This window comes from Neopsephotus bourkii, unplaced genomic scaffold, assembly GCF_033783945.1.
Source record: "Neopsephotus bourkii isolate Nb327-2 ecotype Australia unplaced genomic scaffold, CSIRO-AGI_Nbou_v1 NB_1780, whole genome shotgun sequence".
NCBI lineage: Eukaryota > Metazoa > Chordata > Aves > Psittaciformes > Psittacidae > Neopsephotus > Neopsephotus bourkii.
The window spans coordinates 12,028,963-12,047,139 of NW_026902254.1; the positions used below are offsets into that span (position 1 = coordinate 12,028,963).

Genomic DNA, 18,177 nt, shown 5'->3' on the forward strand with positions numbered 1-18,177 from the left:
TAAGCTTTGCCAGAACCACATGGTGGTTACTGATATGACAACGATCCTAAAACAAAGTGATGAAGAAATAACCACCAGGGGTCCGAAAGCCCACTGCCACATTTTTGTATGCATACGGGAGGCATTCTCTAAAATGTATGATGTAATGTATGTAATCTCATGAATATGTATGTTTAAAGACAATATAATCACAGCCTGGTTGATGCTTGGGAGAGACACGTTAGGAGGAGCTATCCCCCATGTCTCCTGGCGCCGCAATAAAAAATACCTGCTTGTCAACTTGAAACTTTGTTGGCAAGTTCCTGGAGTTTTCTCCGAATCACAAGGCACAAAGGTGACCTGCACATGCATTTTAAAAAAAAAAAAAGAAAACATGCTTTTTGCCCATTGCTATATGGTTCTGTCACAGCTACTTCAGTTTTCTTCTTTATGCACTCTCGTATTATTTAATGATAGCTAGAAGGAATCTGGCAGGTTAGAAAATTGTCTTTTTTTTTCTGGCAGAGGAAGTGTTTTCTTTCACTTGTTGTAAGATTAGCACTTTTACTAGATGTCACATAGCTTCAGATTTTGTTTGTATTTCTATAGGCCTGATTCTGCAAACCAGTTATAAATCCTGCTTTTTGTCTTGAAAAGCACTGAGAAAGTCCTCCTTTATAATGGTGCAGTTAATTGCTGAGGAAGTCAAAAAAGACTATTTGCATACCTAGATTTAAGAACATGCTGCAGGATGTCATGGTGTCTTGTGGGATCAGCATATTGCTGAAATAAAAGCTATCCTGATAATTCAGGCCTTTTTAATAACTTGCATATGTTGTCATTCAGGAGCTACAAGCATTGAAAAGTATGAACTTCGTACCAACATGTGGACCCCTGTTGCAAACATGAATGGGCGAAGGCTACAGTTTGGAGTTGCTGTCTTAGATGATAAATTGTATGTTGTTGGTGGCAGAGATGGCCTGAAAACATTGAATACTGTAGAGTGCTACAACCCTAGAACAAAAACTTGGAGTGTAATGCCACCTATGTCCACTCATCGTCATGGTCTTGGTATGTAATGTTCTTGTAAAAGCTAAATGCCTATTTCTAAAGTTATCTGTTTTAAGATTGGTAAAAAACACTCAGAAATTAAGTTTAGGGGGCGCAGGAGCTACATTTTAATGCTAACTGCTTATTGAACATAATTTCTCCTTCAGATTATATCCAGCTTTGGCTACTAGAAGGAAATTTCTTTTTGTATGTTTCTAAATATTATGTGGTGCATGCTGGACTGTCACTAGGAAAATGTGCTCTTTTTTCCCTTATCCAGAAGCGATTGGTGTTTCGTATCTGTTTTTTTGGGTTTTTTTAGGAGTAGCTGTATTGGAAGGTCCCATGTATGCTGTAGGAGGACATGATGGCTGGAGCTACCTGAACACAGTAGAAAGATGGGATCCACAGGCTCGTCAGTGGAACTTTGTAGCTAGTATGTCAACTCCAAGGAGCACTGTTGGTGTAGCAATATTAAATGGAAAGTATGTGAAGGAAACTTCTACTTTCTATCTCATTATTTTAATGTAATTACAGGACCATTCTAAATGGCTGTTAATAATTTCTCTTGATAGATACCTGTTGATAGCATTAAAGAACCAAGTTTCTTCATTCACAGAAAAGGTACTGGATTGAGTCAAGCAAGCTTCCCCACAGCATCACAGTGCCCTTCAGTATCACTTATGACAGGCCATCTGTATGGGCTAATAAGTAGTTAACATCTTAATACAGAAAAGAGCAAATGGTTCTTCTATTTCACAGAGACTCCAGTGATTTCCTCTTACTGCGATAGCTGGAATAGTCAATTTCCAAAATTACTGTAAAATCAAACTACTGTTGTATTGCATTAACTCAAAACAGTAACCTTTGGCAGAACTAATCTAGTCTGGAGTGTTATCTGAAATTTCCACAGCTGTTTTTCAGTGAAAATTTGCCGAATTCCTAATACAAAGCATATTCAGACAACTAGGTCATTTTGTGTTGCAGGCATAGAGTTGCAGCAAACAGTTCCCTAATCAATTCTACTAGCCCAAAGCTGAATCAATTATATCTAAAGCACTCATAGCCAGACTCATAGCCAGAGCAATTTTGTTGTTAAACTCCAGTGATAAACTTGCCATAACTTCCACAAGCAACCTGCTTAACTATTAATACGTCTGTGAAGTTCTTCTCATGTCAAATCTTAAAAACCTTTTGCTGAAATTTATTTTCATCATTTGTACTATCTAAAGTGAATATGGAAAATGCATCTTTTCTTTCCTATTTGCAACAGCTTGTTATATCTAAAGACACAGGTTCCCTCAGTATTCTGTCATCAGGACTGAATAATTCCATCTCCTTCGGTCTTTGTAGGCCATGGTTCCTAGTGATTTCACTGTCTTCCTTTGGACTAAGTGTGATTGCTCTGTAGCATCCCAAAGTACAAGTGGCGTTTGAATCAAGCTATTACAAGTGCATAAGTGAGCAAACACTGTTGTGTTTTGGGGAGAGACAAGGTGGGGGACTTCATTTAAATGCTGTGTTGTATAAAGGGTTGATTTTTAGTTGTGAACTTTCTGGAACTGCAACAGGATTTTTCTGTGTCCTTCAGTATATTCCTTACCATGAACAAGTTGTATTATTAAATATGGGAACTTCCATGGAAATGTCTTTGTTTTTAAAGGGCATTAAAATTATTACTAAGAACTACTAGGTCAGCCATATTTACAGGATGTTTGTATTTACGTTTTGATCAAAGTATATTTAAAAAACGAACAATAGTGTTTCCCAAGATGAGGGCATCTTGAATAGTGCTTCATAAAAACTGTTGTAAATTGATCACACTGTCATCATCTGCAGTATCTAATGTTTATTTAATTATTTAACAATACTATAATGTGCCATCCACCATGAAAAGGTTTTATTAATATTTCAGGTGATCCCTCAAACTGGAATTCACTTTTGAAGCGTTGCTTCTGTTTTAGAAGGGCTTCCATGGTCCTGCCTCTCCAAATAACAGTGCTGAGCATTTCTGCTGCTAAGCACAGATTGCTCATAAACTCTGTGCATGAACTCTTTATCAAGTTTGATAATTTGATTAATGATTCATCAGTGATGAGTGCTTCTAAAGCAAATCTCTTCCTTCTAGCCTTTCCAAAAAGTTAAAATCCTTTGTTAATACCAAGTGTTAGAAGCCTTTTTGTTAGGTCTGAGCAAACCGGGCCACCTAGTGGGTGTGAGTGACTGCAATTAGCACTGTCATAAGCTAAAGCCCGGGTCTAGAAAAATACTTGAATGCCTAAGATAAGGCAGAGCAGAGTTGTTGCATGCACAGGTGCACTACTGACTTTTGTCCCGCGGACCCTCCTAGAAATGAGCCTTTATCTGTCAAGTCACAGAATTAATTTTGAACATGTAACTGTATGCATAGGATGGAACATAAATGCCATGTTAGAGATACCGATTTTCTGTAAATTATTGTTACTATGCATTGATCATGACAATAAGAAGAGAATTAGTATAAAATCTTAACCTGAGTTTTTGCAACAGAACATTCTATTGAAAGTTAATTCCTTTTTTAATAAACATGGAAGTCCTTCATACATGAGTAGAAAGTAGAACCTTTACCTGGTTCAGACAATATTAACTTTTTTATTATTACTTTGTAGGCTTTATGCAGTTGGTGGTCGAGATGGGAGTTCTTGTCTTAAGTCAGTAGAATGTTTTGATCCTCATACAAACAAATGGACCCTCTGTGCTCAGATGTCAAAAAGAAGAGGCGGTGTAGGTGTAACCACCTGGAATGGGTTCTTGTATGCAATAGGTGGTCATGATGCCCCAGCATCAAACTTAACATCTAGGCTGTCAGACTGTGTAGAAAGGTAATATCCTGATGAAAGTGTATTCTGCTAGTAATTCTAATAGTGCTCATCTATAAAGTATTTATGGGAAGAGCTGTAAGTAGAAACAACATAAAATAGCTGTGTTATTTTTAGCATGAGCAGAGGAAACTTACACATAAAAACATACTGTATGGCCATAATATGGTTCAAATGGCAAATAATTGGCTTTAGTACCACAATCAATTTCAACAGCTTGTGCTTTCACATGTCGTAGTTATCAGAGCAAGCACTTGCTCTACTATGGTATAGCAGCAGAGCTGTTTCTGGAGTGATACATTTAGACATAAAGAAGAAATATAGTAAGAGTGGTTGTATGTGTATATATGTATTATTATATGGAAAGCAGCACGAAGTAGATACCTGGCTGCTACTGACTGTGTTACCAGATGACTAAAGAAACATTTTCAAAGAGAGTATTTGGGGAAAAAGTCTTTTGAAATTAAAACCCAAATCTGTGCTGTCCTAATACCTGCTTTCTACTACCTTGAGAGCATCCATTCCAGTGTGTTTTTCCTAATAAATTTTGGCAACAGTTTTAGAGCATAACACAAACTGTTTTTCAGGTATGATCCAAAAACAGATATGTGGACTGCTGTGGCCTCTATGAGCATTAGCAGAGATGCAGTGGGAGTATGTCTCCTTGGTGACAAGTTGTATGCTGTTGGAGGATATGATGGTCAAACATACCTTAATACAGTGGAGTCTTACGATCCCCAAACAAATGAATGGACACAGGTATAACTTCTGATCAGACTGTACACTACTGTTTATCTTGTTGTTTCAAGCGTGCCTCTTTTACAAGGAGAATTCAAACACTCCTAAGAAGCATTTTCTTAACTAGTGTGGTTTAAGTCTTTTTTTATTTTGTCTACCATCCCAAAGTTGTTTATCTTGAACAGGCAGTTGCCAGCTTCTAATAAACTGTTCTTCTTTATTTGACAAGAGTATAGCTATTTTCTTTGACAATCTCAGCTACTGTTAATAAAATATATTGACATGTTCCCCAAACTGTCTTAAACAGTTCTGTTTGCATGATTTCCTATCCTGAAGATAAATTATAAGCATAGATTACTTTTAGCTCTAATGTGTCTCTCAGCAAGTTTATAAATTTCTTCAAGCTTTTGGTCATCTTTTCATAAATAGTCCCTTCCAGACGTGAATGCCATGTACAATGTGTGCAACTTTCAGGAAGCCTTTTCCCATTTCTCTTCACTCAGCTCAAAAAAGAAAAAAAAAAAAGAAAAAATCTTCGCAGAACCCATTACAGTCAATTCAGATCTTGGTTATTTTTTTATCGTTCTAGGAACATGCAGCTCTGTGAGAAGAGCACACACATGGACATCCTGGGCAGGCTGTCCTTTGTCATCTACTGCCATTTGAGATACCCTAAAGCATCTACATCCAAAGAAGCTGTCAGATAGGGCACAGAATCTATGGGAGACAAAAGCCCTTCTGCAGCTCAGTTGCAGGCCAGGCTGAATGTCCAAGCTCATCTAGAATAGCATTAGACACCAGTGTATAGGCAGCTGAATATGCTGTTGCAGTAACAGCCCCAAACTGCAAATTCAAAAAATGAGCTGAACTGTTTTCTATCATCATCTTTGTAACACAGAAAACAAAGTTGTGTGTTTCCCCTCACTTCATACTGCAGCAAGATCTTAAAACAACTCATCTAGGAGGCTCATCAGAGCTTGGGACCTTCAGTGGCAGTACTCAAGATAACCCATGGCATTCCTGCTAAAAGGAAAAAAAATGCACCAGATGAGAGAAACAGTGCTTCTCACCATTGCATCTAAATGAATCTCACATGATGTCTGAGTGGTGACCATTTGTATGTACCTTTGTAGCCTTAGCCTTGACCTTTGCTATCTCACTGAATCCTGCGATCCCCATATATAAGACAGTTTTGAACCCTTCCTAGAGGGATTTGGAAGTGCCTGTGTACGTTCTCTCTTACTATTTCAGCAGTCTACCACCCCTTCATCCACACACAACTCAAAAGAGTGAAATTTTCTCAGCTGAAGTTTGTCAGAGCCACAGACAGCTCAGCATAAATCTGTTGTTCCTGGGAGGGCGAAAAAAAAAGAAATGGAGTTGGCATAAACACCCTTTTTTGTCTTCAGGATAGTATCTGTAGTGCTTTGCGCTATTCCCACACACACACAGAGTACTATGGAGTTTTAAAGGAAAAGCTAAGGTGACTTGCTGGACTTTCCAAGTCCAACAGAATCTCCACAGAAAAAGGTCTTATCAGAAGTAACTTCTGTTTACAAGAGAAGAGAGACTGAGAAAAATTATTTTTATTTGAAGAACTTATAACAGAATTTTATCAAATACTAAAGTACAAAGGCGAGGTTGGCCCTGTCGCGTTTGGTGTTTTCTGATTGAGAGAAAAATGCAGTTTTGCCAACCATTGCTCAGTTGTCAGACTGTAACTCGGGTGTCCAGTTTGTACCATAACAAAGGATTCTTTTTCCTGTAATACCAAGTAACCGAAATTATCAAAAATTGATATTTTGGGGATTTGCTATTGTTTTTAAAGTGCTGCAGTATATCACATGAAATATCTTCACCTTTTGTGTGTGTTTCTATCCAAGTTTTGGACCAATTTGCTATGATTCTTTTAAGTTACATTAACAGAGTGTGGGTGATACTGTCACTGCTGCAGCTATACAACTGTTATTGTAAGTGTTAACAAAATACTGTCAGGTGTAGTAAAACAAAAAGCTTACTATATTGATCTCATGGATTATTTGTTTGTTGTTTTTTTTTGCTTGCAGGTTGCACCGTTGTGCTTAGGAAGAGCTGGAGCATGTGTTGTGACTGTAAAACTGTAAATTTTCTCTATGAAGGTGACATTCTCCTGAAGCAAACCACCAGTGCACCAATAAAGAAACACAAGGTGCAGGATATCTACCACAGCAAAATGTTTGATCTCAAGCTAACATGTACATGTTGTTCTTATGGACCAATATTAAGCACTTTTTTAAAAAATCATTTTTGTTACCCAAATGTTACAAGGATTCTATTTGTAAGAAAATCAGCTGCAACCAGACAGTTGCCAGCAGAAGACTTCTGTTTAGGAAGTGCTGAGAAATGAGTAAACTCATTAGTGGACTCACTATAATAATCAAATGTTACAGATCCAGGGCCTGGATCCCCCAGACATGCAGAGGAATGATGCTAGAAATGGATACACTTCCACTGATACAGTTGAGTCTATCTCTGGGTGGAACAAGTTACAGGATTGGACCTTGTATATTTTGGTTATGTTTGGCTGTAGGTATGTGAGCAATTACAATGACAAACCAATGCAAACCATTATAAATACAGGCATAATGCCTGCCTTGGAGATGAAGTTATGTATTTGGTGAATCTTTTGCACTTTTATAATCATTCCTAATTTAGCAAACTTTTTATTTAACCAAAGCCTTATTTTAAATATTGTTTTATTATGCTAACAGAAATCTGCTGTTTAATACTTTCTGCCAGATTTTTGCCATGCAGTGTACTTTTTTGATTTGTCAGAGTTTTTACGTGAGATGCAGAACATCATAACTTCTTCTTTACTTTGATTCTTATCTTTACTTTGCTATTTTTAAGGAAAAATCTATAACCATGAGTTATCGGAAGAATTCTGAAGTGTGGTTAGGAGTTAACCAGTTTAATATTTGCACTTTGGTATTTTTGAAGCATTCCATTACATCCAGACTAATTACATTTTTACATGAGGCTTTGCACTAATTTGAGAAGTATAATTTTGTAAGATGAAACAATTGTCTATCCAGTAAGGTTACTTTAAAATGTAAAGGGCCCAATCCTGCAAGGTGCTTACCTCCCACCATTGATGCGTGTTCCTCATCTTACAGGAGAGCTATACGCGCCTCGCAGGATTGTATCAGATCAGTTACCTTATTTAACAGTAATCTATTTTTAATTTTTCAGGTATTTTATAGTTTGCCTTTGTTGAGCCCTATGCTGTTACACAGAATTGCTTTGAACAGTCTGAATGTTCTCAGAAAGTCTTTTTGTATTTGCTTTTCTGTGCCTTGTTCCTTACGTTTCCGAAGCAGTGGGTTAATACGTGTGACAAGGGGAAGATGTGAGCTCGTTGAATGTTTTTCAGAAGTTTGAAGTGTCCAATACCCAAAGTCTTTGTACATTCGTAATTTTAAATGTGTTAATGCTCTCGGTGAACTATTTATTGTTTTAAAAGAAATTACTAAGCCGTGACCCTTTGTGATGAAACCTGCACTGTCTGCAACTGAATACAGATCAACGTAACCGCGGCCTGGTTGGGTTTGCGCCTGTCCTGGCTGCCAGCGCTCAGTGGCACACGTCCCGTGCACCGCTCCTCCCGCGGAGGGTCCCCATTGGCTGCGGGCCGTCTCCGGGTGACGGCGACGCCAAGGGTGGGTGGGTAGGGGTAGGGTCTGGCTCGGGGACTGGCGCATGCGCAGGAGGTGCTGCGCAGGGACCAGGGGGCGCGATGAAGGTGAGGCTCTTCAGCCGCTGTAAGCGAGGGATAGGGCCGCTGCAGGGAAGCCTCGGCCCGGGGGAAGAGGAGAGCCGAGAGCGGCGAGGTGAAGGCGGGCGGGGCCATGGTTCTAGCTCCGCACTGGGCGATCTGGGTCGGGGGCGTCGAGTGCGGCCCGCCGCGGGCGGGCAGTGCTTGCAGGCTGCGTAGGGAGGAGCGCGGCGGGAGCCTGCCCGCTTGTGCCGGCCTCCAGCGGGAGACTTAACGCGGCGGACTGGGCTTCCTCAGGGCTGGCAAGGCCGCTCCTACCGCCCGGCCGGCCCCTGGACCCCGGGAACAGGCCGCGGGAGAGGCAGCCTCCGGCCCGGCTGCCCCTCACTGTCACGGGTGCCCGAAGCTGTTACCGTCCCGTGTCGGGTCTCCTGCTGTGCCTTAATGGTGGCCCTGGCGAGGAACCCTCCTCCTGGGGCAGCAGTTAAACAGGATGAGGCAAACAGGAGAGTTTCTTACTCGGATCCCTCGGGGGAGTTAGTTTATACGATCCTGTCCACTAAGCATGAAGAGCTGGAGCTTGCCTGCACTGCCATCATGATTTTCTTTATTGTTGGCTTGTTACAGATTTTATTAAATTTTTTTTCAAAATCAAACATAATCGTCAGAGGTTCTTGTGCTTGTGGCGTGTGGTGCTCATAGCTTTACACTTCTTGTGAGTAAAATGCAAATTTAGTGTGAAGAATGCCTCGGTTTATGTGCACCCAAAAGGATGGGAACCTTTGGCAGAGACTCAGGTAAGCCTGCGGCATGTTTGGTGGACGCCAGGCGTTGGGGTTTATCTGGTGACATGAGAGGGAAAAAGTCATGATAGCAAGCTGTGAAGTGAAACAAAGTTGTGGGCTTTATCTTACACACAAGTTACAGAAAAATCTGTGCAGGCAGCATGAAAGAAAGTTGAGAAACTTTATTGGTTGAAAGTCAGAATCTTTATGATTGAGTGGGTTTCAGGTCTTGGCTTGTAAGACACGGGAATTCAGTGTAACAAAATAGTTACATGTCTTTTAAGGAGTCGATGTTGAGCTTGCAGTGGTTTGCACACTGAGGATGCTTTCTGATCCCAGGCTTTTCCATGAAATTTAGAGAACTTAACATTCTGGTCTTTGGACAGGAAGGGGGAGTCTGATGTATTTCGAGGCTTTTTTATGATTCTCTAGGAGAAAGGAAAAAAAATGCTAGTTGTGATAGTCTCAGTAGTTCTCAGTGCAGACTAGACCCAGCATTGGAAATCTTGGTTTTCCAGCACAAACCAAAAGATTTTTACGTGGAATTTTGCTACTGTGGTGCATTACAGCCACCCGGAAGTTGCGTTGTGTTTGGGGTTTTGTTATGGGTTTTTGGTCTTTTTTTCCCTTTCACAGTACTCAGAGTTGCTAACATGCTAGAACTATTGTTATAGGCTTACATTTGTAAGATGTGTAATTTCCCACTTCTTTCTGTCTCCCAGCAAGTATTCAGCCTATTAGAAAAAGCTTCATCTGGTTCCCCTGTGCAGTTTGCTTGGCAGAAAACTTTGGGAAATTTCCTTGCTTTAACAGGGTAAGATTACAAATATTTATTGCATTTCTCCATAGAAGTCACTGATGAAGAAAGGGAATTATTCTCTATGTTTACCTTTTTTAGAGGTGCTCATGCTGTGAAAATTTTTGATCGTCATGGTCAGAAGAGAAATGAAATCAGCTTATCAGGGTAGGTGCTAAAATGGGTTTAAATTATTTTCTTTGTTGTTTTCTTTAACAAGGCTTCTCTTCTGGTAAGCTGTTTGTACAATGTGAGAACTTTTTGGAAGAGATACTATCTGTGGTGAACACCCCTGGAAAAGAAGACAAACTGATGAGCATGTGTGGAGTCAGAGGCAGGAAAAGCTGAATTTATAGTAAGCTATCAAGGATAGTCAGAAAACATATTCTTATACCCAAAGCACTCCTTATTAGTAATAAACTCAGTCTACTTCATTAAAATGTGAGAAAAAAAGTCCGTCATATTAAGAAAGAACATAATGACGTTGTAAACAATATCTCCATGTCATGCTGATAGCAACTGCATTCTTGCAACTGTTGGTTTTCTAGTAATTTGTTATTCAGCCTCACTGAAGAAAGATATCCTCTTGGTTTAGTGCTTTTGCTTATGTCACTGGCATAATGTATACTGTATATTGGCAGTTTTGCTCTAGATCCAGATTGTACTTCTGAAGTGAATCTCAACTGTTCTTCCTGTTTATCATACTTTGATTCACAACAGAGAGTGGTGTTGGGAGTGTATGAACTAGATTTCTTTCAGGTGAAATTTAAGTCATGTGCTTTGGAAGATGCAGCCTAGCTGCTAACAGTCAGTCCATAGGGGCAGGCTAGGTATGGCCCAGAGGAAACCTCCCTGAGTGCAAACACTGTGACATCTGGTCATCATACCATTTTCCTATATAAATCTACTTTCATTGGGCACCATTACTACCTGATGTAGCAATAGTTTCATTTGTGTACTCATTTCTTTTTAGTGTTTTACCTGCTCTTAGATTAAATCTTCGTGCAGATTCTTGATTTTTATTTTATTTCAAACAACCTGGTACTTTTTTATTAAGGTGGAGCCCTTACTCATGAAAAACTCCCATTAAGGCTTTAAATCTGAAGTCTCTAATCTAGAAGTCTGACTTCCATTTCCAGAATGTAACTTACATATTTCCGTATCATTGGTAGATACGAGCCAGAATCACGTAGGTCCCCAAGACCTCTCTGGAAATCCAGTTTTTGCAGTTCATGGTAGTTGCCACGTTGCAGGAAACCAAGAGACACAGTTATTATTGTCTTTACCAGACTTGCTTGTAGCTCCTGCATCATCTTGCTGTTCTGGTTAGGAGTCATTCATAATGTGGGCTAGCTATGTCAGTGTATTTTGCTTGGTAACACAGTCCACTTCGTTCTTCACTGTATTTTGCACAAGGTATGATAAATGCTGTTTCTAGCAAACTGACGGAAATGAGGAAGGCTGTATAGAGTAAGTAGGTGAACTCCTAGAAGAGCTTGTGTTGGACTGGGGATCCTCTACTATCATGTGGGTTGGTAAGGAAGGGGTTTTTACCTTACTGGTAGACCCTTACAGTACTACCTTATTGATGGACAAGATGACTCTTGCCTTCAGGGAAACATATAACATCTAAACCAGTTTTACAATAATGTTGCGTTCTCATGGCAAGACAGAGAACTTGTATAATAAAAACATATATGAAAGCTTATTGAAATAATTAACATCTGCTTATGGTAGTTTGAATAACACTGACTTTTTGAGGCCCACCAGCAAATCTTCTGCCTAGATTATTTCCAGCCTCTCTCATTCTCTAATTATTACTATTAGAATAAAATCCAATTTTTGCAATACGTAGTTTAAAGAAATCAATGTTCTTATATGGTTTTTCCCCTCAGGCCAGACTTTGCTTCTTTATTCGTTGGTTAACTGTTAACCAACTGTAGTTTTTAACTGCTGGATCTCTCCTTGTGTAAGAATGGAGTTCAGAATGTCAAATATTCTCTGCTATACTAGTTGATATTATAAGCATCTTCTTACCATCATGCTGATAGAATTTGTTTAGCAGCCTGTGGTTTTCCCTATTCTTTTTTTCTTTTTTTTTTTTTTTTTTTTGGTATGTTTGTCCTTGTTTTTCCTGCTCTTGATGTTCTGATTGCCTGTGAAGTATTCATGGGTGCATTTTGGAAATGCACCATACTTAGTCTCTAGAGTAAATCACTGAGATTTTGAAAAGATAGGAGAAACTGGAACTGAAGGCATACTGGATTAGTTTACAGCAATGTATGTTTCAGTAGGGCACTTCTGAAGTTGCTTGTGTTAGGGGTTTTCATTTGAGTGGTAATGAGAGTGACATTTTTCAGAGAGATGACTTTTTTAACCTATTAACTTGCTTATCTAGAGAGGAGTGGTGTCAGATGGCATAGGTTCTTATACTGCTGTGTATGGTGCTTTAAATACTTGTTGTAAACAACGCTGTTTCCAATTCACTAGAGACTTGTGGGTAAGTCTGCCCTCCTCTTTCTTCTGGCAACTATTTGCAAGTAGTGTTTTTTCCTGTTTCTGCATGAGTTTCTTGTCCAAGTTCATTGTGCTTTTTGAACTGTGACAGAAATAATCCCAACAACTGAATAGCCTCTAACAAAATAGAACCTTACAAAAGGTTTTCACTGTTTCTTGAAAATCAAGGTGGCAGTATTTCAAGTACTAGAATATGGGTAGCAGTGTCTTTTCTGTGGGATTCCTTTCAGCCCCTGTCATTTCAATAGCATTTGAGTAAGGATGTGGTTGCTATAAAAGTACACTTTGCAGATAAATCTGCAACCTGTCATGGGTTTGCTTGGGAGGCAAATGGAAGGACAGGCACTAAAGCTGAATAATTCTAGCTATTTCTGTGAACTTACAAACATATTTTAACATGATTAGTTAAAGTTATTTGGTTTTTCTTCAGTAACTGTGTTGCTATGGACTGGGACAAAGATGGAGATACTTTAGCAATAATCACAGACAAATCTAGTGCCATATTTCTGTGGGATGCAAACACAAACAAAACAAGCCAAGTAGACAGTGGAATGAGGTAAGATTTTATTTTTAAGGTATGTATTTGAAGACTTGGATCACTGAGGCTTGTTGAAGTGGAGGATGTATTGCAGAAATCATCTTCTTATCGGAGTCCTCATAACACATATATTGTTAAACTAATATGCTACAGTTCATTGCTGAATTCTTTCTGATATGATCTGCTGGTTTTGCAGTGTTTGTGGTGGGTGGGGGTTTAGGTCTGGTAGAGGTTTTGTTTCTTTTTTAATTGTCAGCAGTGCTGAAGTCCCAAGAGAGCTTCTCTTCACTGTTTCCACTGTTCTTTCAATTTGGTAGCAACAAGGATGGGTATATTTTTTGTGTATTTGCACGAGTTGCATTTTCTCCAAAGTATTCACACAAGTAAAATGGAGCTTTAAAGTAAGTGAAGTGATTTTAGCGGTGCTAGCATTTTTTTGCCCTTGGATTTATAAGGTGGCTAAAATACTATTCAGAAAATAGACTGTTCTAGGATGGGAGGAAATATCTGAGGTGGTCTTACTGTAAGGTTCAAATCCCTACCTTTCTAAATTTGGCCTTAGGCTTAAAACTGTTCCAAAACTTACATAACAATCAAGCACTGGATTAACAAATAAGATGGGTTTAACAATTAAACTTTTCATTTCTTTGAATCTGTTCCACTAAACTATTGCATTCCACATGAACATTCTGCCTGTAGGAAATTAATGTCTCGTGTTTGTTAGGACACTCACCTGAGTAGGGAAACAGCTAATTTTGGATTCTGCTTCTATTTTATTTACATGAGTTGAAACAAGCATTCTTTCTGATTTAACCCTTCATTTCTAAATTTCCTTTATATATATTTTTGGCAGAGTTTTGGTGCTGGGTTTTTTGTTTGCTTTTTTTGTTTTGTTGTTGTTGGGGTTTTGAGGGGTGGTAATCAAAGATACCAAAATTGCAGTGTTTTACCTATTAGATTAAGAAAAACCCTAATTGCAGATGGAAAATTTGGGGGGGTGGGTGATTTCTATGAGGGTGAGTGGGGTTTTTTTTCTGGTTTTAGGTTGAAAACTCCATGTCTGGAATATGGAATTATTCCATATTTCCATTAACAGTTACAGTTGTGCTTTTTAAAATGTATTTGAAATACTGGATATTTGATTATGGGATATTTATATATGTTACAGCCTGGTATCCTATGTGTGTATGTTGAAACTGAATTTGAACTGTACTGAAACAAAAAATGACTTCTATACAAGTTATTCCACTCCTGAAAAAGTAAAAGAATTGCCACTTTGCACAAAATACAGTGACTTATCAGCCTATACATGATTTAATTGAGCTGTTTTGAAGATTGTTGGTAGAATTTTGAGTCGCATGTTAGAAAACAGTTTCAAAACAAGCAAATGAGTGCACATACAAATGAGATATTTAAAGTGATTACTTCTTCCTACTGTCTAATGAATTTTATGTATATCTTTATATGTATATCATTATATGTATATCTTGTTCATGTATTTGTGGATTACTCATTAGCCATTATGTATTTGTTACTGTTTATTAGTTATTACATTATCAACAACACTCCTTATTAGCACAGATGTAATGATTATTGTTGATAATTTTGTGGTGAAATACATAAACTTTGACAATTTTTTGTTTTCCCAAGTAGGGGTTTGGGGGTATTTTTTTAATAAATCAGTTTTAAACTATAGCTATTAATATAATGAAAGCAATTTATGAAGATGTATGTATCAGTTTTATTGTGTGGAGGAACAGATCTCTTCATGTGTGAACAAATGTTTTGTGGGGAAGAGTAACTTGCCAGTATGCAAGCAAAAAAGAGCATAGAAGGTACTTACCAGAATGGAATATGCAGCTACTGCAGTTCCTTCATGATCTTTCTGTAACTTGCTTATTGGAGGCAGTCCTGCTAAAACAGGATTATATATCAAATATAATCCTCCTAAAACAGGAGTATATATCAACTGAAGTGTCTAATCCTTTTGTCACAGTGTTATTGCTGAAGCAGAGTAAGCATAAGCACTAAGCTATATAAATGGTGTGATAATCAGGCTTTTCTGGTGTCCTTTTTGAAATTAGAAAAGCACAAACAAACCCCCTCACCCATAAACCTTAATATATACTGGCAGTAATTTCATGTATCAGTTAATATCTGAAATTTGTTTCAAATTGCTATTGCATGCTTACAGTAAGTTTAAAAAGATGGGAGAGCTATCGATGGAAATAACTGCACTAATTATAAAATTATGAGTAAAATTGTTTTTGCTCAAGAGGCTCTTTTAAAAGCATGATGTATAGTATCCTTAAGTATACTCCAGATAGGACTTGCTGTATCTGAAACTCAAAGTTCTGAAAGTTAAAATGTCTGACTTTATTACATTGGCTATAATTAGACCTGTTCACTTGGAGTTGGCTGAATCCATAGGATTACTGAAGTACAAAAAAAAGTACTGCTGAAAGTGAAAATATCACTTACCTTCATGGTATATCTGAGTGGTTTATAAAAACTGCATATGTGGCCAAATTACCTGAGATTCCATTCAAGACTATTAATGTTTGCAGACACATTTCCATTTGTACAAGTCTTACTACATTACCTCATATAACTTGTTATTACTTTCATTATTTTGTGTGCACTTAAATAATTGTAATACTTGCAGACAACATTTGCTAAATTTAAAATTTCTGCTTGGTCTGTGTGTTTTCATAAACATCAAACCAAATATACAGATGTTTTTATATGCAGGTACATGAAAGGACTCTTTATTATAGAAACTAATTTTTTTCTTTTAGGGATGCGATGTCTTTGTTACTATGGTCTCGAGTTGGAACTTTACTTGCTGTTGGAACCTCAAAGGGAAACTTACTTATATATAACAGACAGACTTCTCGCAAGATTCCTGTTCTTGGTATGGGCTGGCTTGAAGCTAAGCTTATGTATGTGAAAGTGGAATTTCACTAATATACTTAGATTCCTTTTTAGTACTGTGTATGAACATGCAAGTCACAAATGTATTCATATTCAACTTGCACCTTCTGTTCTGTTGTAATTACCAGAATATTTTTATAGTATAATAAGTTAAAAATATATATACACACACCTGATACTGCCTCGTAGGAAACTTGTGTTATCTTTCTTGGAAAGAATTTGAGTGGCCAAATTAGTTTTCCTTACCTGCATAGAGTACCTCTGGACAGAAAGATTAAGGATATAGCACAGTCTCAAAAAATCTACTGCAAGGAAATGGAAGAACAGGGGCTGTGCAAGTTCCTGTAAGGTCAAAAGACTTACATCTGGGAGTAGAAGATTTAAAAAAAACAAAAACAAAACCAACCCTCTCGAATTTGGAATTGCTCCTGTAAGTTATTTTGCATTCGGACAATCTGTGTTTGGGTGGCCAAGTAGAGGATATTTCCATCCTAGCTTTTCTTGATGGTTGTGTTCGTTTGTGTTGTATAGGTTTCTTTCTTTTCCAGGCAAGCACACTAAGCGGATTACTTGTGGTTGCTGGAGTACTGAAAACCTTCTGGCTTTAGGCGGTGAAGACAAAATAATTACTATAAGCAATCAGGAAGGGGATACTATAAGACAGGTAATATTTATAAACCCCATGCGATTTTAAGGCATACATTAATACTCATGGTTCCTGAGAAAGCTGGGACCGATGGGAGCTTATGTCTTTTCAATACTCCTGCTTTCAAGGACAAGAAGCCTTTGGGAAACCTCACACAGGATGAAGGCATAGTTAAACATCTGAGCCTCTGTATTATGCAGCTTGATTTATGATATTAGCGTCTCTGCAGTTCTGCTGTGATCTTGCCTGACCGCACTTCTCTCATCCCTGATGCTGTTCTGTGTCTTACAAGAGGATCCTATGAATGCAGTCTTAAGTTGACTTCCGCTGTAGCAGCGCTGGACAGCTCTCACATGACTGTTAGCATAGAATCAGCTAGGTTGTAGAATACCTTCAAGATCATCAAGTCCAACCATTCCCCAGCACTGCCAAGGCTGCAACTAAATCATGTCACTTACAGCCTTGTCTGTAAAGTTTATGAACACTTCCAGGGATGGTGACTCCATCTGCCCTGGGCAGCCTGTTGCAATGCCTGACCACGCTTTGCCGAAGAAACTGTTCTTAATCTCCAGTCTAAACCTCCCCTGGCACAGCTTGAGGCCATTTCCTCTTGTCCTAACACTTGCTACCTGGGAGAAGAGACCAGCCACCTTCTGGCTTCATCCTCCTTTCAGGCAGCTGTAGAGAGCGATGAAGTCCCCTCGAGCCTTCTCCAGGTTAAAATCTGCCAGGTCCCTCATCTGTTCCTCATAAGACTTGTGCTCCAGGCCCTTCACCAGCTCCATTGCCCTTCTCTGGACCCACTCCAGCACCTCCGTGTCTTTCTTGCAGTGAGGGGCCCAGAATTCATGATAGCATGTCATTATGATGCAAATGGAAGTTGTGTTTTCTCCAACTTTTTCTTAGTTTTGATACTAAATGCAGTAACAACTCTATCCTTAACACTAGCATGAACAGAATGCAGAAATAATGCAGGTATTTATCATGAATATTTGCTATTTTAACTGTTGATTTCTCAACCTGAACTTCTTTCTTACAGACCTCAGTAAGCTCAGATCCCAGTGATATGCAGTTCTCAGTTATGAAGACTGATGAAAGAGTATCAACCAGGGAAAGCACAGTAAGAATTCAATACAAAATACTGCTGAAAGTGTTCATCTGATGTTTCAGGTTTTCTGCTGACAACCAGTATGGGCCAGGAAGCAGTTTGTTCCTCCTTTATTTAAAGTCTGGTGTTGGAAGATTTTTTTTTTACCCAAAAGCTTTCCTTTAAAGCAAAGCCATACACCTTTGTTCATTAAGATGTGTTCATGAAAAGTGCAGTGGTTAGCAGTATGACAGGTAACAGGGCAGTTTTGTAGTCTTTGATCGGAGTAAACATTAGCAACAACTAAAAACATGGGTATGTTATCAGCGTTGTTCTCAGACTAAAGTTGAAAACACAGCACTGCACCAGCTACTAAGAAGGAGAAAAATAATTGCTACAGCTGAACCCAAGACAGGTAGTTAACAATAGATGGAGATGTGTGCAGGGACTTAAAAAAATACATACAATATAAATACAGAGCAGTATATGAAACAT

General features: G+C 38.6%; 2 protein-coding genes across 14 annotated transcripts in view; both read left to right on the forward strand.

Annotated features, from left to right (window-relative positions):
- The window catches only part of KLHL5 (kelch like family member 5), a 59,526-nt gene extending 51,382 nt beyond the window's left edge, over positions 1 to 8,144 (forward strand). For all 8 annotated transcript variants that reach the window (XM_061379929.1, XM_061379928.1, XM_061379924.1 and 5 more), the window contains 5 exons: positions 826 to 1,050; positions 1,352 to 1,514; positions 3,678 to 3,890; positions 4,475 to 4,646; positions 6,692 to 8,144. In XM_061379929.1, coding sequence (XP_061235913.1) covers positions 826 to 1,050; positions 1,352 to 1,514; positions 3,678 to 3,890; positions 4,475 to 4,646; positions 6,692 to 6,748 — 830 coding nt within the window. In that variant the 3' untranslated portion in view covers positions 6,749 to 8,144. The remainder of the gene's footprint in view (positions 1 to 825; positions 1,051 to 1,351; positions 1,515 to 3,677; positions 3,891 to 4,474; positions 4,647 to 6,691) is intronic.
- Positions 8,145 to 8,357: 213 nt separating this feature from the next.
- The window catches only part of WDR19 (WD repeat domain 19), a 45,061-nt gene continuing 35,241 nt past the window's right edge, over positions 8,358 to 18,177 (forward strand). For 3 of the 6 annotated variants that reach the window (XR_009729470.1, XM_061379669.1, XM_061379670.1), the window contains exons 1-7: positions 8,358 to 8,406; positions 9,887 to 9,978; positions 10,063 to 10,128; positions 12,908 to 13,033; positions 15,814 to 15,929; positions 16,498 to 16,613; positions 17,635 to 17,715. Coding sequence is in view for 5 of the 6 variants with exons in the window: in XM_061379669.1 (XP_061235653.1) it covers positions 8,401 to 8,406; positions 9,887 to 9,978; positions 10,063 to 10,128; positions 12,908 to 13,033; positions 15,814 to 15,929; positions 16,498 to 16,613; positions 17,635 to 17,715 (603 nt within the window). In the remaining variant the exon portion in view is untranslated. Of the gene's footprint in view, positions 8,407 to 9,886; positions 9,979 to 10,062; positions 10,129 to 12,907; positions 13,034 to 15,813; positions 15,930 to 16,497; positions 16,614 to 17,634; positions 17,716 to 18,177 lie in introns of those variants that run through there. The other 3 variants (XM_061379671.1, XM_061379673.1, XM_061379672.1) reach the window with 3 other exon arrangements.